This window comes from Saimiri boliviensis, chromosome 2 (assembly GCF_048565385.1).
Source record: "Saimiri boliviensis isolate mSaiBol1 chromosome 2, mSaiBol1.pri, whole genome shotgun sequence".
NCBI lineage: Eukaryota > Metazoa > Chordata > Mammalia > Primates > Cebidae > Saimiri > Saimiri boliviensis.
In genome coordinates this window covers 61,840,209-61,866,778 of record NC_133450.1, presented here as the reverse complement: position 1 = coordinate 61,866,778, position 26,570 = coordinate 61,840,209, and the positions used below count along the sequence as shown (strand labels likewise).

General features: G+C 41.9%; 1 protein-coding gene across 1 annotated transcript; it reads right to left on the bottom strand.

Annotated features, from left to right (window-relative positions):
- Positions 1-1,601: 1,601 nt before the first annotated feature.
- DDX24 (DEAD-box helicase 24) lies at positions 1,602-26,523 on the bottom strand. Its single transcript, XM_074393427.1, has 9 exons — positions 26,418-26,523; positions 24,372-25,100; positions 12,375-12,896; positions 11,198-11,351; positions 10,377-10,892; positions 8,120-8,195; positions 5,316-5,504; positions 3,647-3,776; positions 1,602-2,149 (listed from the first exon to the last, which is right to left on the bottom strand). Exons 2-9 carry the CDS (start codon positions 25,093-25,095, stop codon positions 1,878-1,880), a joined length of 2,583 nt encoding a protein of 860 aa, XP_074249528.1. The 5' UTR covers positions 25,096-25,100; positions 26,418-26,523; the 3' UTR covers positions 1,602-1,877.
- Positions 26,524-26,570: the final 47 nt, after the last annotated feature.

Sequence of the window (26,570 nt, the reverse complement as noted above, 5' to 3'; positions counted from 1 at the left end):
CTGACATCCTCTGACAGCTGTTAGTCAGGAGCTGACCTCATAGACAGGGACACTTTCCCCTCCTATCCAGGTCACCGGTGACACTGGGGGATGGGAGGCCATTCCTTGGCAACACTGTTAAGACTGAAGTAGTTTTCTGAACCTGTGCTGGGCCCAGAAGGAAGACACTAATCCTACCTCTGCCACTTGGCTGCTGTGTGGCCCTGGGCAAGTCTCAATCACTGGGCGTCTATATGCTTAGTACAAAAAAAGACTATTAAGACTTGGAGCTGGGCACAGTGGCTCACACCTATAATCCCAGCACTTTGGGAGGCAGAGGCAGGAGGATCATTGAGCGCAGGAGTTTGAGACCAGTGTAGGCAACTTAGTGAGACCTCATCTCTACAAAATAGTAATAATAAAAAAAATCAGCCAGGTGTGGTGGTGTGTGTCTGTTGTCCCAGCTACTTGGGAGGCTGAGACAGGAGGATTGCTTGGGCCCAGGAGTGTGAGGTTGCAGTGAGCTGTAATTGTGCCACTGCACTCCAACCTGGGCAACAGAGCAAGTCTCAAAATATATATGTATTTCTCAGGACCTTCAAGACTAAATGCTAATTCAATTAGATCAAAGTGCCAACCATGATGCTGAGAGAGGCTGGCTACTTAAATCTTGGGGTATCTTGGTCTACTTATGTATCCTCTTCAATTCCCTAGCATTCCTTGAACTAAAGAGCTGTACTGTATTGTGCCCCAATGAATACCTGTTTGGAAGGCAGACGGCTGTGCAGAAATCTGTTCTGCTCCCATGGTTGTGGGAGTTGTGGATACTCACCTACACTGATCCAGAGAAAGCTGAGGCAGCACCAGGAGGTCCCTAGTTCCTTCAATACACATTTACACCAGGCTGACCCACGCCTTGAGGTCCACTTCTCCTAAGGAGCTCAGCTAAGGGAACACAGCATGGCAAATGCTATGAAGAGGTTAAGCACAGGACACTAAGGGAGCCCCAGGAAAAGCACTGCTAACCCTTAGAGGCGCAGGACTGGAAGATCCATAGGATAGAGAAGGCCAAAAAGCAATGCAGACCGAGGGAAAAGCCTATTTTGTACAAGGATCAGGACAAGAGAAGGGAAGCATGGATCAGTGGGCAGAAGACTGCTCTGTCACAAAGGAGGGGAGTGGAGATAAGGCTGGGGTTAGATCCTGAGGGCCTCACACGCCAGAACCAGTGGCTGTTACTGTTGGCTCTGTGATGTGAGGGAAGCCTGAAGACAGTAAACTCATTCCTGCCCACCTCCCAGGGAGGCTCAGGTAATAGCCAGGACAGAGTGGGAAACAGACAAGGAGCCATTAGGGTGCTGCTCTGGGTAAAGCAGGAACAAGTACCAAGGACCTGGCAGGATATACTGCAGAGGCCTCAACTCTAGCCTCTTCCTCCATTCACACTGTACAACCTTGGCCTGCAGCCAGAGGCCTGACACTATCCCTGTCCTTTCAAGGGCTTAGGCCTGTGCTAGCCCAGGAGAATCACCAAGTTAATAATGAAACAAACTACACCACCATCCCCATCTTCTAGCTAAAAAAAAAAAAAAAAAAAAGAAAAATTAGGATGACACACTGGCTCTGACCATTGTTTTTAATTTACGAAATCAAGTTGAACACACAAGAAGCCTATAAACACGGCAATACAGAAAAGTTAAGCGGCTGCATAGAATTCTTACTCCAAAACAATGCAAATCTGCATGAGGTCTCTCCCACTATGGGTGTGAGTGGAAGAGAGGGAGACTTTTTTTTACCTGGGGTTGATGGTGGAGTGAAACACAAGAGCAGGAGACATTTTGCAAATAGCCAGAGAACAGAGACCAATGTGCAGTCACCGACACACTTGACCAGGACAATTAATTTGCACTTGTACTTGGTTGTGGCTGTTCTGGCTGCAACTCCTTTGGCTTCTTTGTCTTCTTCTTCTGCTGCTTGGAGAGGCAGCTCAAAGCAGACTCGCTATTCCTTGGGGCAGACACAAGCAGGGGCGGCTTGCCAGACTGAGTGGGATACTTGGTTTTCTGGCTCTCTGTAAACAGCGGCTGGGAGAGCAGGTGGCGCAGCTCCTTCTTCAGAACCTTCAACTGCTTTTGTCTCCGACGCTCTTCTTGCTGGTCAGCTTTTCCTCCTTGAAACACAATACAAAAAAGATCCTATTTACTATGGTTTTGTACAAACATTTTGTTTCCCTTGATGGATAACACAATAAAAAATGTTTTAGAACTACTTTAGGAAGGCAGAGTTGAAAAGTTCTCCAAAGAAGCCAGTGGTGGCTTGGCAGGGGCTGTAAATGGGTAACATCTAACCATTTGGGGGGGATACGCATGACCGTTCTGTACTTTTCTCCTTTGTAAAAACACTTTAAGACTGGAATTATCTTTACAGCTGAAGCAAATTGGCTTAGAGAAGTCACCTGGCTTATGTCTCAGAGCCAGCCATCAGACAGAGCCCAGAACCCAAGTCTTCTGACAGAAGATCACCTTTCTTCCTATGACCTACCCACTTACTGCCCACCTGGGGTTTGGAGATTTCACAACTACAACCCCCTTAGGAGACAATGAATGCTTCTCTGTAGCCCAGCTCTCCCGTACCTTGCCACCAGCGCTGTGACTGTACATGCAGAGGCGGGCAGGGCCAAAGGGTTCCATCTCAGTCTGTCCTCAGGAAGGGAAGCCAGGGCCTCCACATCTTCAGCCCAAGCCCCAACCCTGAGCTACCAGGACTAGCTCACTGTCTATAAGCCCACTGGTTTGGCTCCTGGCTTCCATGCTGAGCAGACAGCAGTAAGTTTGGTTCTGAATCTGCTGACTTGAGCACTGAGGTGTCAATATCTCAGCTGAGCTGTACATTTGGTGGTGTGGAAGAAGCACGGAATTCTAGATCTGGTTCTACAACTTCTTAGACTCAGGAGCTTTCTCAAGGTGGGACTGAGCAGATTCATCCCTGAAGCCTCAGCCTCTGGCCACATACAGAGTAGCAGCTCAGAAAATGCCTGGTGACAGAGCTGTTTCCCTGCACAAATTGCCTCTGCTGTATCTAGTTCCCATATGTAAAAGAATAGTACTTCCTGGTATGTTCATGTCATGAAAGCAGAGAAGATCAAATGAGATAATGGCATGAAAGGCCTCTGTCAGCTTGGAAGGCAGCTGTAGTAGGAACCATAATGACAAACAGCTTAAAACGTATCAAATACTTTCTATTTGCCAGGCAATGCTGCAAGCACTTAACATTTTTTAACTCAATCAATCTTCCCAACAATCCCATGAAGTAGATGGCTGATTACTTCCATTTTATCAAAAAAAGAAAGCTGAGACACAACAGAGGTTAAATAACTTGGCTCAGTCACACAGTAAAAGGAATGAGCAGGCATTTTAACACAGGCAGCCTGGCCAGAGAGCCTGCTCCCTTCCTCACTGTATCCATTGCCTGTCCACGTAAGAGGCGGCAACTGAGGATGCAAGACAGAGACAGAGGAAGCCCATCTGGGACTAGGGCCTGTTGGCAAAGAAGGGGAAGGATGTCTTGCTGATTTTGACAAGACCCACAGTAGTAGTGAGGGTTCCAACGAAGCAAAAGTTAAAGGGAATTTCACCTTCCTCAATTCCCATCCGGCCCAAGGGCTTACCCTTATACATGTCTTCTTCCAGCTCAATCTCCAGGGCAGCTGCTGCCTGCTCAATCCAAGAATTGTGCAGGCAAGCCTGGAAGTTCCGATACTCAGATTTCTCAATCAGTCGAGCTAAACGGATTCGCTCCTGGGTGAAAGTAACAGAAAATACTCATCTGAAAGAGAGTTCAGGCCTCTGGGAAGCAAAGTCTCACTTGAGTTGAGTTGTGTATCTTTGTGTGTTTGCTTGAGGCAGGATCTCACTCTGCTGCCCAGGGTGGAGAATAGTGGCATGGATCATGGCTCATTGTAGCCTCGACCTCCTTGACTCATGTGATCCTCCCACCTCAGCCTCCCAAGCAGCTGGAACCACAGGTAAGCACCATCATGCCCAGCTAATTTGTTTTTTTTTTTTTTTGTAAAGACAGGGTCTCACTGTGTTGTCTAGGCTGGTCTTGAATTCCTGGGCTCAAGTGCTTTTTCCCCCTCAGCCTCCCAAAGTGCTAGGATTACAGGCATGAGCCACCATGCCCAGCAAGTAGTGTTTTTAAAAAGCTCTTGAGATCAGTGATCAGTGAGAAGCAGTTCAGTTCCTATTGAACTTCATTTGCTTTGTTTCCTGATAAAAGCCCAGTGGGCAACCATTACCCTGTGTACATGTGTGTGTACACATGTAAGCACAACCGCCAACATTCCCAATCAACCTAACAGCCACATCCTTTGAAAACCCTTACTGGTCTGACTGCCAGCCTATAGGTAACCAAAGTTAAACTGTTAAAACAGCTGGCTTCTATAGCTGAGCTATGAAAAAAAAAAACATTTCAATTCTCCCTTGAGGGGGTTTTGGGGCTACAATGCAGTGGCAAGATGTCCTGAGAAAATGAGAAAGATCTTGTGATGTGGAGAAAGGAACCATGGGAAGTCGGGGTAGCTCCTAACCCTCCTTACTAATGGGAATTTTCCACCTTTCCATCCTTATCTCCACCCTATTTCCCCACACAGCTAATATTTCTTTCGGGTGACAGAGGCCAACAGTCCTTGACTTGTTTCATGCTTTTGCTCCTGGTATTCCATCTCCTCTGTACCCTTCCACATATCTGCCTGCAGGAAGCTTGGACAGAACATCTTCTCCCAATATAACCATATGCCCAGTAATTCCACATGGCTCCATTGTACCTGAACTTAATATTCACAGCTGTCAAACCTCTAGGAAGGAGGACCCCACTTTGGTCCCTAACACAGTGTCCCTCAATAAGCAGCACTCACCTGGTGAATGCCTGAGTTAAAATAAAACCCCAAAGATAGAATTTACTGGCACCTGCTTCAGGGATGTGCCAAACCTGTAGCATCCGCCTCAGCAAAAAAACTAACCACACTGTCTACAACCCTCTGAGACTGTGCAGGCAGCCAACCACTGCACTGTCCAGTGAGGAGGGGGAACTTCACGGCCAGACAAGGAAGAAATGGTTCAGGGAGAAAATGCCTCACACCTTTAGTCACTCCCCCTTTTCTCCCTTTTCCCAGGCATGTTGTTCTCAATCCTTTCTACAGGTCTCCTTGTTTAGCTGTTGGCAGAACCATTCCTTAGTTTTCAAGGGTTACGCTGCCAGAGCCCCACAGCAAGGTGTTCTGTGAGGGAGCAGCACAATCCCTTCATTAGCACTGGGGTTTTAACTTTGCTTTCTACCTTGACCACGTCCATGTATTTTGTCTGCACAGGGAATAGTGGGATGTCTTCATCTTTCTTGAGGGTTTTGTAAATCTTCTTAAAGTTGATCACATCCTCAGGTCCAATCAACATCAGGCTGAGGCCTTCATTGGTAGCTCGAGCAGTTCGACCACTTCGGTGGACATAAATCTCTGAGGTACGTGGGACCTGCCACAGGAAGAACTGGGAGATCAATACATGGCCACTGCCAAACACTGGTCCTCTCCTCAGGGCCACATCCCCAAGCCAGACCCTCTTCCCTCCCAGCCAGGCAGGTAGAAACCTCTGCAGCATTGTAGAGCAATCTAACCCTCCTCTCTTAATCCCACATTCAAAATATTCCCAGGTTTAGCCCATTCACTGTGCAGGCTCTCCTCTCCCATGCCCCTGCTGGTTCAGGTCCTCAGGACCATGCAGCCAGACCACAGCAGTCACTTATTATCCAGGATTTAAAGTGAAGCAGCCCAGCTCCACAGACCATGTTAATCCCTGGGCTATACTAATCCAATATATTTATTAGCCATAGATAACTGACATTCGCTGAGCCTCTGGCACACAGCATTAATCAGGCACAACAGTCTTCTCCACTAGACCGAGATAACATCTAGGTATCCTTTCCGAAATAGTACTTTAAGCAGCCACTATGAACTGTTCGTAAGAGTTCGAGAAATGAGATTTATTTGCCATTCTTTATTTAGAGGATAAAAGCCCAACTCTTTAACCTAACACTCAGGGCCTTCAGCGACTTGCCCCCAACTTACCCCTCCAGCCTCAGCAACGAGTCCTTTCCCAACAAACCCCCTCTTCTCACTCTAAGGTAAGTGCCCTTGAACACTGCCCATTTCTTTGCTGCTCCTTTTTCTGCCTCTACATATCCAAATCCTCTCCACCTTAAATGCCAGGCATCTTTTTAGGAAGTACTTTCCAGCCTCCCAAACTAGAAGTTACCTCTCTTCCACTGTATTTTGTAATTTTCTAATAACTTCTACCTTAAATTATGGCTGTGGTCATCTCACCTCCTCTGCTGGATCCAATACTTCTTATGGGCTGGGACTGCATTTGATTCATCTTGACTCCACAAAGGCTGACCCAGCTACTTCCCCCAAAAAGGGTAGAGTATATAGAGATTTGCTAAACCAAAATTAGCACCTGTGATACCATGGAATATATATTTGCTCTTCATCCCTGTTTCCTGGCAAAGGAATCTCCAAATTAATGTCTTTTTGTATGCTAATGACAAACTACTGACTGATGGCTGATAGCCCCCTAGGTAGCTTCAGGAGGGGGGCTGGTCACAAGAAAGGCCAAGGCAGGATTAGAAGGTTGGGACTTTCAGCCTTACTTCCCAAAGGCCAATTGTTTAATTTATCATCTTAACGAAGTCTCCATAAATAGCCCCAAAGGACAAGGTTTGGAGAACTTTTGAATAAGCTGAGTATGTGGAGGTTCTTGGAGGGTGGTATACTCAGGAAGGGCATGGCAACTCCATGTTCCTTCTCCTGTACCCTCAGCCTATACAACTTCCCATCTACATTCTTCGTAATATCCTCTATAATAAACTGGTAAATGTGTTTTAGTCCTGAGAGCTGCCATAGCAAATTAATTGAACCCAAAGAGAGTGGTCCTGGGAACCCCAACTTGAAGCTGGTTGGTCAGAAGTTCTAGAGGTCCCGACTTATTGACTTGTCGTGAGAAGGAGGGACATCTTGTGGGATCTGAGACTATCTCCAGGAAGACAGCATCAGAAAATGAAACTGAATTAGAGGACACCCAGCTGGTGTCTACTGCTTGATATGTGGTGAAAACGCCCACACATTTGGTTACAGAAGTCTTCTGTGTTGATTGTTGTTGTGAAGTGAGAGAATGGGAAAAAGCACTTTAAGTTTGTTTTTTTCACTGAAAGAGCAGCCTAAAAGATTTTTAAAAGCACAAAGAGGAATTAAAGAGGAAAAATAATAATGCCATAATAGCTACCATTTATTGAGTGTTTACACTGTGCTACCGGCTTCATCAGCATCAGCTCAATTTAATTCTCAGGATAACCCTATGGAGTAGCTAGCATTGTTACTTCCAGTTTACAATGACACGGACACCAGAGGTACTAAATAACTTGCCTAAAGCTAACCAACTATGAAGCAGTAGACTGGGGATTAGAACCCTGGCAATCTGGCTCAGGTGCCCATACTCCTAACCACAACTCTATGCTGATATTCACTAGATGCACACACTGATATTATTGGTACTATCAATGGCAGTTAACATGAGTAAGTGCTTGCAATGTGCCAGGTTGCTTAAGCTCTTTATATCTAGAAACTTATCTTAATAAGAACCCTAAGTAGGTACTCACTGCTATTTAAAACACGAGAAATATTAAATATTTTATAAATTTAATTATATGACATGTTCAAGGTTACACAGCAGAGATTTGAGCCTGGAGAGATCTAAACTACCACACTCTTCTATTAATACTTCTCTACATCAGGGTAACCACTTCACATGCTTAACTTATTATGGCCATTTCACAGAAAAAAACTAAGACACTAACCTGACAATATCAAGTAGCTTGGAGAGAAGGGCTACCTGACATCAGACAAAGCAAGGTTTTCTGGAGACCAAATCTCAGTAGAGTTCCAAAAGCGGGAGCAGTGGGCACTTGACACCATTGGTATGTATTTTCTGATAAGAGTCCTGGAACCAACAATTCCTCCTCCCTCCCCAAACCTTACCTTAAAGATTCCCCATTCAATGCAGGAAGATGCCTACAAATTCTCAGATACCCCTACCTGGTAATGGATGACATGCTGGACTTTAGGAATATCCAGACCCCGAGCTGCCACATCTGTTGCCAAGAGAACACAGCTGTAGTAGAGAGAGAAAGCTCATTAATAATAACAGCTATCTTTAATCAAATTCTTACCAACTGCTGAGCATCTTAAACATTACAGTCCTTAACAATACCTACAAGATAGCCCTATTATATCCCTTTTACAGATAAACTGATTAACTTCCCAAGGTATGTACATGGCTATTCAGTTATGGAGTCTGGATCCAAACTTGGGAATCACTGACCCCAACCAACATGCCATACTCTGCAATGATAAAGACTCCCTCCAGTGAGTTAAATGAGGCCATATATATTCTAGGTCAGTGACCTCCTCTCCTACCACCCTCTTATTTTCTCCCAGTGGCACTGACTTCCTTGATATTCCCCAAACAAATGAAGCACGCTCTCACCTCCAAGCCTTTGCAATTGCTACTCCTTAGGCCTTAAAGGGTCTTGCCTCAGAAATACACGACTCACTTCATTGCTTTCTTCAGTTCTCTGCTCAATTCTCGCCTCATCAGAGAAGTCTCCTTGACCACACATACCCAATCTCTTTTCTCCAACCCCTGCTCGTCTTACTTCTTAGGATCACTTGTACACTGTGGGCGTACTTTGCAATTTACCATCTCCCTCTCCTAGAATGTAAGCTCCATGAAAGCATGGACTTTGCATTACTCATTGCTGTATTACCACCACATAGAACAATGTCTGGTTCATGGTAAGCATTTGATAAATGTGTTGGATGATGTTTCTCAATGCGTGGTTCAAGGAAAGTCAAAAGTACTCAGGTGCTTCAAAATGTAAGATTGACCCCTTTGGGGTCCTCACTCCCTGAATTTCTGAGCTAAAGCTGGGCAATGCAATGAAAATCCTAGTTTGTAAAACATTAAACTACTGCTCTAAGTCAGGGTCAGGAAACTTTTTCTATAAAGAGTGAGACAGCATTTCCAGCTTTATGAACAACATAGTGTCTATGGTGACTATTCAACTCTGCCATTTCAGTGCAAAAGCAGATATAGGCAATACATAAATGGGTCTTGCTGTGTTCCAGTAAAACTTCTACTATAAAAACGGGCAGCAGCCAGGTGAGATGGCATGCGTCAGCAGTCTTAGCACTTAGGAGGCTAAGGTGAGATTGCTTAAGCCCATGAGTTCGAGTTTAACCTGGGCAACATAGCAAAACCCCATCTCAAAAAAGAAAACGAAAAAGGCAGCAAGCAAAATTTGGCACAAGGGCTATAGTTTGCCAAGACTTGCGCTGAGCTAATCCCAGTAAACGACCGATACTACTTACCAATTTTCAAAAACAAGTAAATCAAACACTTGTTCTAGAAACTAATTACCCTGTGACCTGACAAAACACTGGCAAAAGACACTTTATCAACTTCCCAGGCCCTCATCTTGACAATCTGCACCCTGTTCCCTAAGCATCAGTCTGGTCCAAAGGTAGATGGACAAAGACAGCAGGATGAGAAACGGCATGGGCGCTGAGGTGCAACAGACTTGTCTTGAGGCGCAGCTCTACCACTTCCAGGCAGAGAAACCTTGGGCAAACTGACCAGCTTTTCTAGACCTGATTTTTTCATCTATAAATGAGAATAGTGATAACGGTAACAAGTAATAGCAGGACTAGAAATTATTCAAGCTAACATTTAGCAATACACACATACTACGTGCTAGAGACTGTTCAAAACTTTATACGCATGAATTCACAATCACTTAATCCTCATAACCCTATAATGTGTTATATTATTATTCTCATTATCCCAATAATGAGAAAATTAAAGTACAGAGAAGTTAAATAACTTGACCACCTAAGGAGTGACAGAGCTGGAATTTGATTTCACGCATTCTGGTTCCAGGTTCTGTGCTCTTAACCATGAATCTATTCTGCTTCCTCTTAAAGATGTTAGGAGAATAACTGAATGTGATAATTTATCTAAAGTGCCAGCATAGAACCTATTGTCTAAATATTGAATATTATGTATTTTTACCCATATTCATTAGTATTGAAGTTTCTGTAAGGTATTTAACAGCCACCAAATCCACTAAATGAGCGTAACCTTGCCAAATGCTGTGCAAACAAAAGGCTACCTTCTACTGAGATAAGGCTCCTTTGATAGAAGGTAGCTTTTTCACCATTTCCCCACCATCCCGACGGCTTTTACCCAAGTAACTAACTAGAGGCTATGCCTCTGGGGACAGTCCTAACTTACTCTTCCAGACAGGCAAACTGCTCCAGGTTTCTCAGCCTCTGCTTCTGGTGCATACAGGCATGCAGGGTCAAAGGCATGATATCAAGGACTTTGAGAAGCCCAGAGAGGCGTTTGATGCAAGAGATGCTGTTAGCAAACACTAAGCTGCGGCCTGGATACTGCATCAGGAAGTAGTACAAGTAGAGGTCTTTCTCATCAGTCTCACAATGGATCTTGGTCTCTGTTAGTGTCTCCGCTGTGGCTTCATTCCTTGTAAGGTCAATGACCTTGGGCTTGCCCCTCATGCCAATTTTCTGCATAAGGAGATCAAGTTTGGCTGTTTTGTCCATTTTCTTGGTATGCTTCTTATGAAGGATTCGAGCAGGAGCCTGATGCACTAAGGTGAGTGTGGCAGAAAAAACAAGCGTTTGTCTCTTTGGGTTGTACTGGGAGTCATTGAGCATCTCTAGCAGCTGTGAGAGCTCAGCAAAATGGCCTTTCTCAACCATCCGGTCAGCCTCATCCACTACTAGGCACCTGCAGATCCAGAGAGATCCATATCACTGGTCAGCAGCAGGTTAAGAGGAATCATCTATGGCACACCCTACTCTCATCCTAAAAACATACACATATACACACACACCCCTCACTACCACCTCCACCACCACCATCAGTGCCTCAACTCATCTCCCTCATGCACACTTGGCTTTCTAAAGGCCAGGGTCTGGATGATACCACACCATGGCATTCTGCGATGGGAAGAAGGCATTGCCCACACCATGTCACCTGAGGCTTGTTTCAGAAAAGGCAGTGAGGGGGAAAGAAGAGGTACCATTTATTACCTGAGCTGCCGAAGGTTCCTCAAATGATAATGCTTTTCTTTAATTAGCTCCCACAGCCGTCCTGGAGTGGCAATCACAATCTCAGGGTAACGGTTCAGCATCCTCTGCTGTTTCTGCGTGGACATTCCACCAACCAAAATAGCAGTTTTAATTCCTATGGGACAGAAAACATAAGGGACACTTACTGAACCTGGGTGTTCATTTTCTTATATGGCTGACACAGGCACCCCAGATTAGCCGAGATAGTCATCAGCAAAGCATAATGCTCTAGAGCGCAGGCCTGGCCAGACTGCTGGTCCCCCTCCTAGAAGGCTTACCAAGTCTTCTATGAACTGGGCCCTACTTCTTTGACCTCATTTCTTTTCTACTCCCTTCCCTCCAAACACACCAAAGGGGCTGAATTTGAACCCATGTATGCTTCCTTCCAAAGCTCTGGGAAAACTGAACACTGGTGTATCACAACGCTATGGGGAGTGTTACCTGCAGCTGTGCTACACCTCTCCTAGGAAACCTTTCCCATTCCCTCAATTAGAATTATTCTGAAAGGTCTTCTAATGGCCTGTTCTATTTTCTTCTCTAGTGGAAAACTTCTTAGTACCCCGCGGGTGAATGGCTTAGTGCTTTGTACATATTAACAACTTGGTAATTAACTGCTGCTTTTATTATAAAATTAAAATACCCAGAGTGAAGCCCCTCCCAGAGTGAATTCCCTGAGAGAATTAAATCCTAATTGGTGAGAGCAGGGATCAGCAAACTTTTTTCTTAAAAGGTCACTAGTAAACATTACTGGCCTCTTAGGCCAGATGGTCTCTGTCACAACTATTAACTCTACTCAACTTCGCCTTTATAGTACAAAACCAGCCACAGACAATATAAAACCAAATGGGTGTGGGTGTATTCCAGTACAACTTTATTTACAAAACTAGGCACTTTGCTAATCCCTGCCCTGAGTATCTACTGTAGCCAATAAATTTCCCAGGCATCTACAATGGCACCAACTATGTATTATCCTTCAGGGAACTGAGAAAATGTCACTCAATTTTTGTAGGGTTTAATTCTCTGGCTCATCGGTAAGAATGGCTTACCCTAGAGGGCAGGAGCCATAGCTCATTCATCTTTACCACCCAGCATTTGGGATTTGCTTAGAAAATATTTATTAAATGTAACTAAACCTCACCTGTAAATCTGGCCACAGCATCAATGTGCTGTTTGACCTGGAGAGCCAGCTCTCGAGTGGGTGTCAGAACCAGTCCAAGCAGAGGACGCTCTGGATATGCCTTACAGGTGGCGCTTTTGTCATCTAACTCTTGTTTTAGATTTCCAGTCTGCTCTTTATCAAGCTTTTCCTCCTCATTCTCATTCTGTTTGGGAACAGGCTTCTCCCTGATCAGGGAAGACGGCCCTTCACCAGCATCATCATCACCAAAGAGCAACACCTGGTCTGAGACAGTGCCTCCAGTTTTGGCTCTGGCCTCAGCTGCAGTATCACTGGACAGTGCTTCACTCTCAGTTACATTATCAGGCAATACTCCAGACTCAGTTTCAGCCTTGACTGGTGATCTGGTCTCAGCTTCAGCCTCAGTGCTGGTCTCTCCAGGTGGTGCTTCAGTGTTTCTTGGAGCAGGGGCAGCCTTCCTCTTATGCCACTGCAAAACTGCATGGATCATTGGGATGGCAAAGGCAAGAGTTTTCCCACTTCCTTAAAAGTAAAAAACAAAACAAAATAAACACATTATGAATCAACAGATGAACATATTTTAGTCTGAAATTTATTCTTTTGCACAGAATAAGGTAGCCAAGTGCCACCCCACCCTGACCAACCCAAAGCTCCTCCACTCTACACAGACTTTACCAGAAGGAACCAGAAGGCACAAGTATATTAGAACCCAAGAAAAAGTATGGCAGACTAGCTCTGAGGTCTTAGATCCAAGAAATGAAACAACAAAGAGATAAAAGGCAAGTTTTGGGTCTATGTGTTGTTGTTGTGGGGGGTGAAAATTGGTAATCTATACAATACTTTCCTAAGACCTTTCTTTGGTGAGAAAGGACTAAAAGAAAATTTTCTTAGTTTTCAGAAATTTTAAATATAAAACTTCTGTCTATGCCTGAACATTCTGAAACTTGCCTTTGAATGTACACAGAGCCCAAATCATCTGGATGGTCAAAACAAAACACCTCAGGCAGAGAATTTAAAGAAGTTCCAAAGAGATAATGCCCTAGGCAGAAGCCAATAAATGCTTCCTCTAGGGAGAAACCCTTAACGTAGATCCCCCAAAATTTTCAGTTTTCAAGGAAAATAAGCAGCTCTCAGTAAAAAATAACCACACAAAAATAAGATATTGTAAGGAAGAAAGAGAGCAAAAACAGACACATCAACCTTTTGGTAAGAAAAACAACAGACTTTTTACCAGAAACAATGAAAAGCCAGAAGACAGTGTAGCAATATTTTTTATTGGAATGCCTTAACAAAAAAAACAACAAAACCCTGACGCTTTGGGAAGCTGAGGTAGGTGGATCACGAGGACATGAGACCAAGACCATCCTGGCCAAGATGGTGAAACTCCATCTCCACAGGAACAGGCGCTGGTATCCATGGCTGAGAGACCTGTAGATGGTTCACATCACAGGACTCTGTGCAGACAACCCCCAGTACTAGCCTGGAGGTGTCTAGACCCAGAAGAGAGGTAATAATCACTGCGGTTTGATGCAGCTATTGATGTCAGTCCTGGAATCAATAGGATCCATTCACATCCACAGTCATCAATCACATCTATAGGAAAAGGGGGAGGGGAGAGTACTACATCAAGGGAACACCCCATGGGACAAAAGAATCTGAACAACAGCCTTCAGCCTTAGACTTTCCCTCTGAAACAGCCTACCCAAATGAGAAGGAATCAGAAAACCAACCCTGGTAATATGACAAAACAAGGTTCTTCAACACCTCTGAAAAAAATCATACTAGTTCACCAGCAATGGATCCAAACCAAGAAGAAATCCCTGATTTACCTGAAAAAGAATTCAGGAGGTTAGTTATTAAGCTAATCAGGGAGGGACCAGAGAAAGGCAAAGCCCCAATGCAAGGAAATCCAAAAAATGATACAAGAAGTGAAGGGAGAAACAATCAAGGAAATACATAGCTTAAAGAGAACACAATTAAAAAATTCAAGAAACTCTGGGCACATTTTTAGAAATGTGAAATGCTGTGGAGTCTCAGCAATAGAATTGAAGAAGCAGAATGAAGATTCAGAACTCAAAGACAAGGTCTTCAAATTAACCCAATCCAACAAAGACAAAGAAAAAATAAGAATAAATGAACAAAGCCTCTAAGAAGTGTGGGATTATGTTAAATGACTAAACCTAAGAATAATCACTGTTCCCGAGGAAGAAGAGAATTCTAAAAGCTTGGAAAACAAATTTGGGGGAGTAATAGAGGAAAACTTTCCCAGCCTTGCTAGAGACCTAGATATCGAAATACAAGAAACACAAAGAACACCTGGGAAATTCACCGCAAAAATATCTTCACGTACTGTTATTGGGTTATCCAAAGTTAAGAATTTTAAGAGCTGTGACACAGAAGCACCAGGTCATCTATATAGGAAAACCTATCAGATTAACAGCAGACTTCTCAGCAGAAACCCTACAAACTTGAAGAGACTGGGGCCCTATCTTTAACCTCCTCAAACAAAACAATCATCAGCCACAGATTTCGTATCCAGCAGAACTAAGTATCATACATGAAGGAAAAATACAGTCGTTTTCAGAGAAACAAATGCTGACAGAATTCGCCATTACCAAGACACCACTACAAGAAATGCTAAAAGGAGCTCTAAATATTGAAACAAATCCTGGAAACATATCAAAACAGAACAACCTCTTGAAAGCATAAATCACATAGGACCTATAAAAAAGAAATACAAGTTAAAAAGCAAAAACAAAACACAAAACTAACGTACACAGGCAACAAAGAGCATGATGAATGCAATGATAACTCACATTTCAAAACTAACATTGAATGTAAATGGCCTAAATACTCCACTTAAAGATACAAAACTGCAGAACGGTTAAGAACTCACCAACCATCTACTGCCTTCAGGAGACTTATCTAACACAAAGGACTCACATAAACTTAAAGGGGTTGAAAAAGGCAATTCATGCAAATGGACACCAAAAGCAAGCAGGGGTAGCTATTCTTATATCAGACAAAACAAGCTTTAAAGTAACAGTGGTTAAAACAGATAAAGAGGGACATTGTATCATGGTTAAAGGCCTTGTCCAACAGGAAAACATCACAATCCTAAACATACATGCATCTAATACTGGAGCTCACAAATATATAAAACAATTACTAACAGACCTAACAAATGAGATAGACAGCAATACAATAATTGTGGGGCCTTCAATACTCCACTGACAGCACTAGACAGGTCATCAAGACAGAAAGTCAACAAAGAAACAATGGATTTAAACTGTATCTTGGAACAAATGGACTTAACAGATATACACTGAACATTTCATTCAACAACTACAGAATACACTTCTATTCAACAGCACATGGAACTTTCTCCAAGATGGATCATGTGATAGACCATAAAACAAGCCTCAATAAATTTAAGAAAGTTGAAATTATATCTATCAACCACTCTCTCAGACCACAGTGGAATAAAACTAGAAATCAACTCCAAAAGCAACCTTCAAAATTATGCAAATATACAGAAATCAAATAACCTGCTCCTGAATGAGCACTGGGTAAAAAACAAAATCAAGATGGAAATTTAAAAATTATTCAAACCGAATGAAAATAATGACAAAACCTATCAAAACCTCTGGGATACAGCAAAGGCAGTGCTAACAGGAAACTTCACAGCCCTAAACAGCTATATCAAAAAGTCTGAAAAAGCACAGACAGACAATCTAAGGTCACACCTCAAGGAACTAGAGAAACAAGAACAAATCAAACCCCAACCCAGCAGAAGAAGGCAAACAACCAAGATCAGAGCAGAACTAAATGAAATTGAAACAACAGCAACAACAACAAAATACAAAAGATAAATGAAACAAAAAGCTGGTTGTTTGAAAAGATAAATATAACTGATATTTATTACATCATTATTATTATGACCATTAACAACGTTAACCAAGAAAAGAGGAGAAAATCCAAATAAACTCACTAAAAAACTAAACAGGAGATATTACAACTGACACCACTGAAATGCAAAAGATCATTCAAGGCTACTATGAACACCTTTACACACATCAACTAGAAAACCTAGAAGAGATGGATAAACTCCTGGAAAAATACAACTCTCCTTGCTTAAGTCAGGAAGAATTAGATACCTTGAACAGACCAGTAACAAACAGCAAAAATGAAAGGGTAATTTAAAAACTACCCACAAAACCAGTCCAGGACCAGATGGATTCACAGCAGAATTCTACCAGACATTCAAAGAAGAATGGTACCAATCCTTTTAACACTATTCTACCAGACAGAGAAAGAAGAAACCCTCCCTAATTCATTCTATGAAGCCAGCATCACCCTAATACCAAAATCAAAAAAGAAAACTACAGACTGATATCCCTGATGAACACAGATTGTAAAATCCTTAACAAAATACTAGCTAACCAAATCTAAAAACATATCAAAAAGATAATTCACCATGATCAAATCCACCAGGGATGCAGGGATGGTTCAACATATGCAAGTCAATAAATGTGATATACCACATAAGCAGAGTTAAAAACCAAAATCACATGATCATCTCAATAGATGCAGAAAAAGCATTAGACAACATACAGTATCCCTTTACAATTAAAACTCTCAGCAAAACTGGCATACAAGGGACAAACTTTAATGTAATAAAAGCCTTCTATGACAAACCCACAGCCAACATAATACTGAATGGGGAAAAGTTTAAAGCATTCTCTCTGAGAACTAGAAGAAGACAAGGATGCCCACTCTCACCATTCCTCTTCAACACTGTCCTGGAAGTCCTAGCCAGAACAATCAGACAAGAGAAAAAAATAAAGGGCATCCAAATTGGTAAAGAGGATGACAAACTGTCACTGTTTGCTGACGATATGATCATTTACCTTGAAAATTCTAAAGACTCCTCCAGAAAGCTCCTAGAACTGATAAAAGAATTCAGCAAAGTTTCTAGATACAAGATTAATGCACACAAACTAGTAGCTCTTCTATACACCAACAGCAACCAAGTGGGTAATCAAATCAAGAACTCAACGCCTTTTACAATAGTTGCAAAAAAAAAAAATACTTAGGAATATACCTAACAAAGGAATCAAAAGACCTCGACAAGAAAAACTACAAAACACTGCTGAAAGAAATCACAGATGACACAAACAAATGGAAACACCCCATGATCAGGGATGGGTAGAATCAATATTGTGAAAATAACTATACTGCTTAAATCAATCTACAAATTCAATGCAATCTCATCAAAATACCATCATCATTCTTCACAGAATTAGAAAAAAGAAATTCTAAAATTCATATGAAACCCAAAAAGAGCCTGCATAGTCAAAACAAGATTAAGCAAAAAGAACAAATCCAGAGGCATCACACTACCTGATTTCAAACTATAAGGCCATAGTCACCAAAACAGAGAGGTACAGTATTGGTATAAAAATAGGCACACATACCATGAAACAGTATAGAGAACTCAGAAATAAACGCAAATACTTATAGCCAACTGATCTTTGACAAAGCAAACAAAAACATGAAGTGGGGAAAGGACACCATTTTCAACAAATGGTCCTCGGATAACTGGCTAGCTGCCTGTAAGATAATGAAACTGGATCCTCGTCTCTCACCTTATACAAAAATCAACTCAAGATGGATTAAGGACTTAAACCTAAGACCTGAAACTATAAAAATTCCAGAAAGTAACACTGAAAAAACCATTCTAGACATTGACTTAGACAAGGATTTCATGACCAAGAACCCAAAAGCAAATGCAATAAAAACAAAGATAAATAACTGGAACCTAATTAAACTAAAGAGCTTTTGTACAGCAAAAGGGATAGTCAGCAAAGTAAACAGACAATCCACAGAGTGGGAGAAAATCTTCACAATCTATCCATCTGACAAAGGACTAATATCCAGAATTTACAACAAAATTGAACAAATCAGTAAGAAAAAAACAATCCCATAAAAAAGTGGGCTAAGGACACAGACAATTCCCAATGGAAGATACAAATTGCCAATAAACATAGACTCAGCATCACTAATGATCAGGGAAATGCAAAGCAAAACCACAATGTGATAACACCTTATCCCGGCAAGAATGGCCATAATCAAAAAAATCAAAAAAACAGAAACAGCAGATGTTGGCAGCTGGGCACGGTGGCTCATGCCTATAATCCCAGCACTCTGGGAGGCTGAGGCGGGCAGATCGCCTCAGGTCAGGAGTTTGAGACCAGCCTGGCCAACATGGTGAAAACCCCGTCTCTACTAAAAATATAAAAATTAGTCGGGTGCTGTGGTGGGCGCCTGTAATCCCAGATACTAAGGAGGCTGAGGCAGGAAAAATTACTCGAAACTGAGAGGCACTGCTGGTGGGAATGTATAGTACAGCCACTATGGAAAACTGTGGAAATTTCTTAAAGAACTAAAAGTAGAACTACCATTTGATCCAGCAATCCTACTAACAGATATCTACCCAGAGCAAAAGAAATCATTATTCAAAAAAGATACTTGTACACGTATGTTTATAGCAGCACAATTCACAACTGCAAAATCGTGAAGCCATCCAAATGCCCATCAATCAACAAGTAGATAAAGAAACTGTGGTGTACACACACACACACACACACACATACACACACACACGATGGAATACTATGCAGCCATAAAAAGAAATGAATTAACAGCATTTGCAGTGACCTGGATGAGACTGGAGACTATTATTCTAAGTGAGGTTAACTCAGGAACGGAAAAACAAACATTGCATGTTCTCACTTACATGCAGGAGCTAAGTTATGAGGATGTAAAGGCGTAAGAATGATGCAATGGACTCTGAGGACTTGGGGGAAAGAATGAAAGGGGGCATGGGATGAAAGACTACAAATATGGTGCAGGGTATATTGCTTGGGTGGCAGGTGCACCAAAATCTCACGAATCACCACTAAACCGGACATTTTTTTTTTTTAACCTTCTGGTTAACATTTTTATTATATATTTCCTTTTAAAATTCATTCAAGACAAAAAAGAAAACAAAGACGATGGCCCCGGAAGGAATGCACAATTTGTTTTAGTTTACAGCACAGAGATCCTTCTCTTAATGGGAATTGTGCTCTTGGTTTCAGCAATAAGTGAAGGAAAAAAGATCTTGCCCTTTTGAAGTTCTGAGGGGAGGTGTAGGGTGTCCACGTTAGTACGGTTGGATAGGATATGCTCTCATGGTAACGCGTCAAAGTTGGAATGGTCTTCCAGTCTCCATGGCATCCACATGCTACTGGCATTAGTTCCAGATCTTCAGGAAGCTATCCCAGGATCCCGTGGCCACAGCCATGCCTCTAATCCCAGCACTTTTGTAGGGCTAAGGTAGGTGGACCATTTGAATTCAGGAGTTTAACGAGACCAGCCTGGCCAACATGGTGAAATCCCGTCTCTACTAAAAATACAAAAATTAGCTGGGCATAGTGGCACACGCCTGTAGCACCAGCTACACGGGAGGCTGAGGCTAGAGAATGGCTTGATCCTAGAAGCCAAAGGTTGCAGTAAGTTGAGATTATGCCATTGCACTCCAGCCTGGGCGACAAAGCAAGGCTCTGTCTCAAAAAACAAAAAACGAAAAAAAACTTATGTAACCAAATAGCACCTGAACCCCAATAACTTATGGAAAAATAAAAAAAAATTTAAAAATAAACATCTAAACATAGAAAAGGAAAAAAAAGCCCCTAAAAAATAGAAAACAGAAATGTGAAAAAAATAAATCAGGTATGCCATCAGTCAAAAAATAAACCAACATTATCGATAATCATTAATCGTAAATAAACTCAGTAATTTTTTTTTATTTTTGAGATAAGTCTTACTCTGTCACCCAGGATGGAGTGCAGTGGTATGATCTCAGCTCACTGCAACCTCTGCACTCTGGGTTCAATCAATTCACATGGCTCAGCCTCCTGAGCAGCTGAAACTACAGGCATATGCCACCACATCCAGCTATTTTTTTGTATTTTTAGTAGAGTTGGAGTTTCATCATGTTGGCCAGGCTGGTCTTGAATTCCTGGCCTCAAGTGATCCACCTGCCTCAGCTTCCCAAAGTGCTGGGATTACAGATGTGAGACACTGTGCCTTGCTTCAATAATTAAATTAAAAGACAGAAATTCTCAGATTAAACAGCAAGACTCATTTATATACTGCCCATAAGAAATCCACATTAAATATAAAGATATAAATAAGGAAAAATAATAGTATGGAAAAACACACACCATACTAACATTAATCAATAAAGCTAGACTGGCTGTTTTAATACCAAAGTACATTTTAGAACAAAGAATATTACCAGGGATAAAGAGGGCCATTTCAGAATGATAAGAAGCCAATTCATTTACAGGATATAACAATACTCTAATGTTTTAATCCATAAAACATTTATGCACATAACTGATTGTCAGAATACATGAAACAAAAACTAATACAACTGCAGGTAGAAAATTGTCACTCAAGAAGAAAATAAGTAACACAAATATCTCTAATCTATTAAAGTAAATCTGTAGTTAAAAACCTTCCTACAAAGAAAAGTGCAGGCTCAGATGAATTCTACCAAACATTTAAGTTTGGGGGAAAATGCCAAGCCTATGCAACTTCTTTCAGAAAATTGAACAGAATACTTCAGAAGTGATTCTGAAGCTGTATTACTGATTTCAACACTGAAAACATTACAAGACTACTGCAGACAAATAATTCATGAACATAAATTCAAAAATTCTCAACAAAATTTTAGCAAATTGAATCCAACAATACATAAATAGAACAGTGTATTGTGACCAAGTCCAGTTTATCCCGGGAATATAAGTCTAATTTCATACTTGAAAATGTCATTCACCCTATTGACAGACTAAAAATGAAAAACCACATTTCACTACATGCAGTAAAAAAGCATTTGAAAAATATCAAACATCCATTCCTGATAAAACCTCTCAGCAAATGAGAAGTCAAAGAGAACTTCCTCAACCTGATAAAAAAAATCTACAAAAAACCTACAGCTAAGATCAGACTTAATGGTGAAAGACTAAATATATTCCCTGAAAGAACAAAAACAAAGCAATAATGCCCAGTCTATTACTTCAATTCAAGATTCTGCTAAAGGTGTTAGCTGGTGCAATACAAGAAGAAAAATAAAAGGCATCCAAGACTGGATAATGATCATCTTTGCAGAAAATTCCATGGAATCCTCAGAAAACTACTTGGTGGTACTAAGTTGCAGGATACAAAATCAATATAAAGAAATCCATCATATTTCTTAGTAACAATTGGAAATAAAAAATTTTAAATTACAACTTACAATAGAATCAAAAATATAAAATGCTTAAGGATAACTCTAACATAGATGTGAAAAATCTATATACTGAAAATTATAAAACATTGCCGAGTTAAAGACCTAAAGAAATGGAGAGATATACCATATTCATAGACAATACTGTTAAGATGTCATCTATCCTCAATTTGCTCTGTATTCAATGGAATCCCAATTCAAATATCAGCTTGCTTTTTTTGTAGAAACTATAAAACAGATTCTAAAATCCATATGGGAGGGGAAAGGCCTACAACAGTCAAAATTAACTCTTAAAAAGAACAAAGTAAGAGGACTTATATACTACCTGATTTTAAGATTTATTATAAAGCTACTATAAGGAAGAGAGTAAGAAACTGACATAAAGACTCACAAATAGATGAATGGAAAAAGAAAAGACTCCAGAGAAAGACCCACACCTACATGGTCATAGATTTTCAACAAAGATACAAAGGCAACTGGATGGAGAAAGAATAGTTTTTCAATAAACGGTGCTAAAATAAGTCAACCTGATAGAGAAAGAATAGTTTCTCAACAAATGGTGCTGAAATAAGTAGAGAGCCACATGGAGAAAAACCCACAAACTTTGATCCATACTTCTCACCATAAATAAAAGTTAACTCAATAAGGATCAGAGACCAAAACATAAAACCTAAGGCTATTAACACTTTTAGAACAAAACAGGAGAAATCTTTGTGATCTTGGGTTAAGCAAAAGGTTCTTAGATAAAGCACCAAAGGTACCAAAACCATAACTTTATAAAAGACAAAAGCTGATCATTTGGATTTCATCAAAAGAAAGACATTCTGCTCTTTGAAAAACACTGTTAATGAAAAGGTAAGCCACAAACTGGGAGAAAAATTTGCAACTCTCACATCTGATAAAGCATATGTATCTAGAATACACAATGAACTCCCAAAACTCTACAATAGAACAACATCCCAATTTTTAAATGGGCAAAATAATTGAACACAAAAATAAGCATATGCCAAAATTCTCAACATCGCTAGTCATTAGAGAAATACAAATTCAAACAAGTAAATAATACTAAAAATTTAAAAGTCTAAAATAAAATTAAAGACTGAGCATACCTAGTTATTAACAATACACAGAACTAGCCTAGAATCTAGACACTACCATTTTCAGCTCTGTAATTTTAGGGAAGCTGTCTATGCTGTGTGAGGTTGAGTTTTCTCATCAGTAAAATGGGAATAATGGTACTTACCTCAGGGTGGTTGTGAGAACTGATTTCATCAACATAAAGCACTAACACAGTACATGACACATTTTAAATGCTCAGTAAATGTTCTAAGCTATTATCTCCATTCCCCTTTCCCGTAGTTTTCTCACTCTTCCATCTATATGACTGTTACAGAACCTCATCCTGAGTTTCCTGACCACTGTTCCAGACACCCAAAGCACATGTCTACTCAACACTTAAAATGTAGTCACTCGAAACTGACATAAGCTGCAACATTAAAACACACCAGATTTTGAAAACCTAGGAAAAAAAAAGTAAAATATCTCACAAATTTTTTAACTTTAAAAAAATGTGGCTTCTAGTAAATTTTAAATTACATATATATTTCACATTATACAGTCACCCTTCTGTAACCGTGATTTCCACATCTGTGGATTCAACCAACTGTGGATAGACAATATTCGGGGGGAAAAAAAACTGCATCTGTACTAAACACTGAAAAGACTTTTCTTGTCATTATTCCCCAAACAATACAGTATGACAATTTACATAAGATTTACACTGTATGAGCTATAATCTAGAGATGATTTAAAATACACCAGAGGATATGCATAGCTCATATGGAAGCACTATACCATTTTATATCAGAGACTTGAGCATCCCTGTATTTTGGCATCCAAGGGAGGTCCTGGAACCAATCCTCTATGGGTATCAAGAGACGACTATATGTATTTCTAACGGACACTGCTGGTCTAAACAGACTAATAGTTCCAGGCAGTACTAATTCCTCCCCCAAGTCAGTAGTCTAGTCTATCCAGCAAAGTCAACCTGTAATTACTTCCAAAAGTCTTGCAGGAACACTGCCTAGTTCTAACAGTCACTTCACAGCTCAATCTATTTACAAAATCCACCCAATGACTATCCACCACACTCAAATCCTTCCAATGACAAGAAACTCACCAACTCCCAAAGCAGCAACCCTTTTTTACCTTTGGACGACTCCCGAGAATTAGACAGTTCTTCCTTATACTCATGAAAATCTACCTCTCCAGAGGGCTGATCTTAGTCCTTTACCCTTTTGAGCCATTTAGAAAAGGCTCAAGAACAGGAAAAACTACCACTTGCAGATCACTTAAAATGTAGTGTTAGCTTTAGTTTACTGCAGCATTTACCCTCACAGCAATACAAGAGGTAGGTACTGTTATCTCCATTTGGTTGATAATGGGGTCTATAGGGCTGAGAAAGATAAAAGTGATCTAGCTAGGGTACCATTCAGGAAGAGCATATTTTAAACCAGAGCTGGCTGACTTCTAAACAGCTTCATTCAGCATTGCTTTTGTGGCTATGTTCTCAACATTCTTCTCTCTCCCAGTTATCTAGCCTATTAGCAGCTATGGGCTCAATCCAGAAGCAACCCTGCCCTGGCCAAAGTTGCCCTTACCTGTCTCAGCAGCTCCAAGGATGTCGAGTTTGTCACGGATGGCAGGTGCCAAGGTCAAGGCTTGGATTGGTGTGGGAGCAGAGAACCCTAGAAAGCTGAGTGCTCGGAGAACCGGCCTGGGGACAAACAGGTCCTTCCAAGCTGACACATCTGCCTTCTGATCATGAACTTCGGGAATCCATGTCTTCGCTTTTCTGGGCACCTTAGCAGCAATGCTCTGAAAAGGCGCAAAAGGCGCCGTCCCTTTTCTTCCTTTCTTTTTCTTCTTTTTTGGAGCAGTTTGGACCAGGTTTCCTGATGTCATCTCCCCAACCTCTGGATCATGACAAACCATGACCTCTTCTTCCTGGGTCTCTGGCTCAGAATCTTTGACTTCAAACTCTTTCTGGGTACTGGTTCCTTCAGTTGCTACATTTTTACTTTTCTTCAACTTCATCTTTTTCTTTGGTGAGCTAGACTCTCCCTCCTCCTCCTCTTCTGAAACAGCTTGTGCCTTTCTCTTGGGTGCCTCCTTTAAGAAGAGGCTGGAGGGATTCTTGGCAGGGGAGACCAACTGGTAATCTGTCAATTCCTCAAAGCACACTAAATCATCCATCTGTCCATCTGCGAACATATTTGGGTCAATCTTCACTTCCTTCCATTTTCCCACAACTTTGATTCCCTTTGTCTGAAATTTGCCATAACTTGATAGCTTTGGTCTTGATTTTCTGTCTTTCAACTTCATGGTTGCTGAAAAGGAGATAAATGCAGATAAATGTTCTATTAGGTTGGTCTCTGAGAAGCAAAATGTTCCGATGTAACAAATATTTTCTAAGCAACTACGCCCTACAAAGAACTGAAGATACAAAGATGCTCCCATCTACAGGAGAACAAAGAAGGAATATCACAGTACAGGCAGCTTTGCCTGGAACACAGGGTACACAGGGTACACAGTTGATGGGACAAAGACAGATAAGCTAGACCAAATCCAACACTTGCTGTGTGCGACCTTGGATAATGCCACCCACTCCTCTCTGAACTTCAGTGCTCCCATCTATAAAAAGGAGGGAGGGGGCCTAAACAATATCTAAGTTGTATATTTTATGTAAATAAAGGAAATTATGTAAAGCACGGAGGATGAAGCCTGCCACACATAAGTCATTCTGAAGGCAGAGTAAGAATCCGAGGCTATTTTATTGTGGGGGCAGGAGAGGTGAGCTTTATTAAAAGCATTCTGTGCTTGCTTCCTTCCCAAGCCTTGCCTGAGAAAGTAAATGCCTGCTCCACCATCCTGGCCTTTGTCCAACGTTTTAAAACCCGCCCAGCGTTTTCGTTACATTTTACGTGGCTTAATGGCCAGTTAGGCCCAACTTGTTTGGTTGGAACTCGATCCAGGTTTTTCCTTCTCAGAAAGGCCAAGAAAGATAATAGATTCCGTGAAAAAGACCAAGGCAAACCTTGGTTCAAATCCGGATCCACCACTTGTCAGCTATGGGTGTGCAGCGGACGTATTAATCTCTAAGTCTCTATTACCTCGTGGGCACAATGGGGATAACGAGGACATCTGTCCCACAGGATCCTTATACGCCACTACGAAAAAGTGACGCACGTCAAAAATCGCTAAGCATGGCGCCCGGCTAGGAGAGCACGTTCGCTCACAGTGGCCCGCCGGACCCGCTGCGCCACAGCAAAAACACACGCGGGGTTCAACGAGGAGAGGGCGGGGGGTGCCACGCGACCCGGGCGAGGACACGGGGAGCGCTAAGCAGAGCAGAGGGGCCTCTCTCTCCTAGTGACGCCGGTCCAGCGCGGCGCTCTCGCTTTGTCTCAGGCACGAACGGGCGCACGAAACTGGGGAACCGAGAAGCAGAGGCCGTCAGACCAGGATAAGGAGCCCAAGGCGCGGGGACCGTCTCACGCAGCTCGGCTGGACGGCCTGGGCCGGCAGCCGCCCTCCCTGGACCCGGGGAACCCAGCGGCCCAAAGAGAGCCGCGATTAGGAACCCGGGTTCCTGGCCTCAGTCCCTCTGCGGAGTCGGCTCCAGTCCGGCTCGTTTTGCTACTCACTCTGTGGAGACGCCACCGCAGCTCTTTGGTGGCGAGTCAAGCGCCTCAGAAACCACCGTCGTACCAAAGCCGCAGCAGAGACCGCAGTTCCGGGGCGGGACCTGCACGCACGTACTTGTGCGTGCTGCGGAGGAAGTCCCGCCTCCATGGCAA

Bases quoted from the DNA above. Each gene is read 5' to 3' on its own strand.
- DDX24 (XM_074393427.1), bottom strand. From the start codon at position 25,095: ATGAAGTTGAAAGACAGAAAATCAAGACCAAAGCTATCAAGTTATGGC. The intron at 11,352-12,374 runs GTGAGGTTTAGT...TCTGTCCCATAG, and splicing joins TGCTGTGGCCAGATTTACAG to GAATTAAAACTGCTATTTTG. The intron at 8,196-10,376 runs GTAAGTTAGGAC...TCTCTACTACAG, and splicing joins CAGTTTGCCTGTCTGGAAGA to CTGTGTTCTCTTGGCAACAG.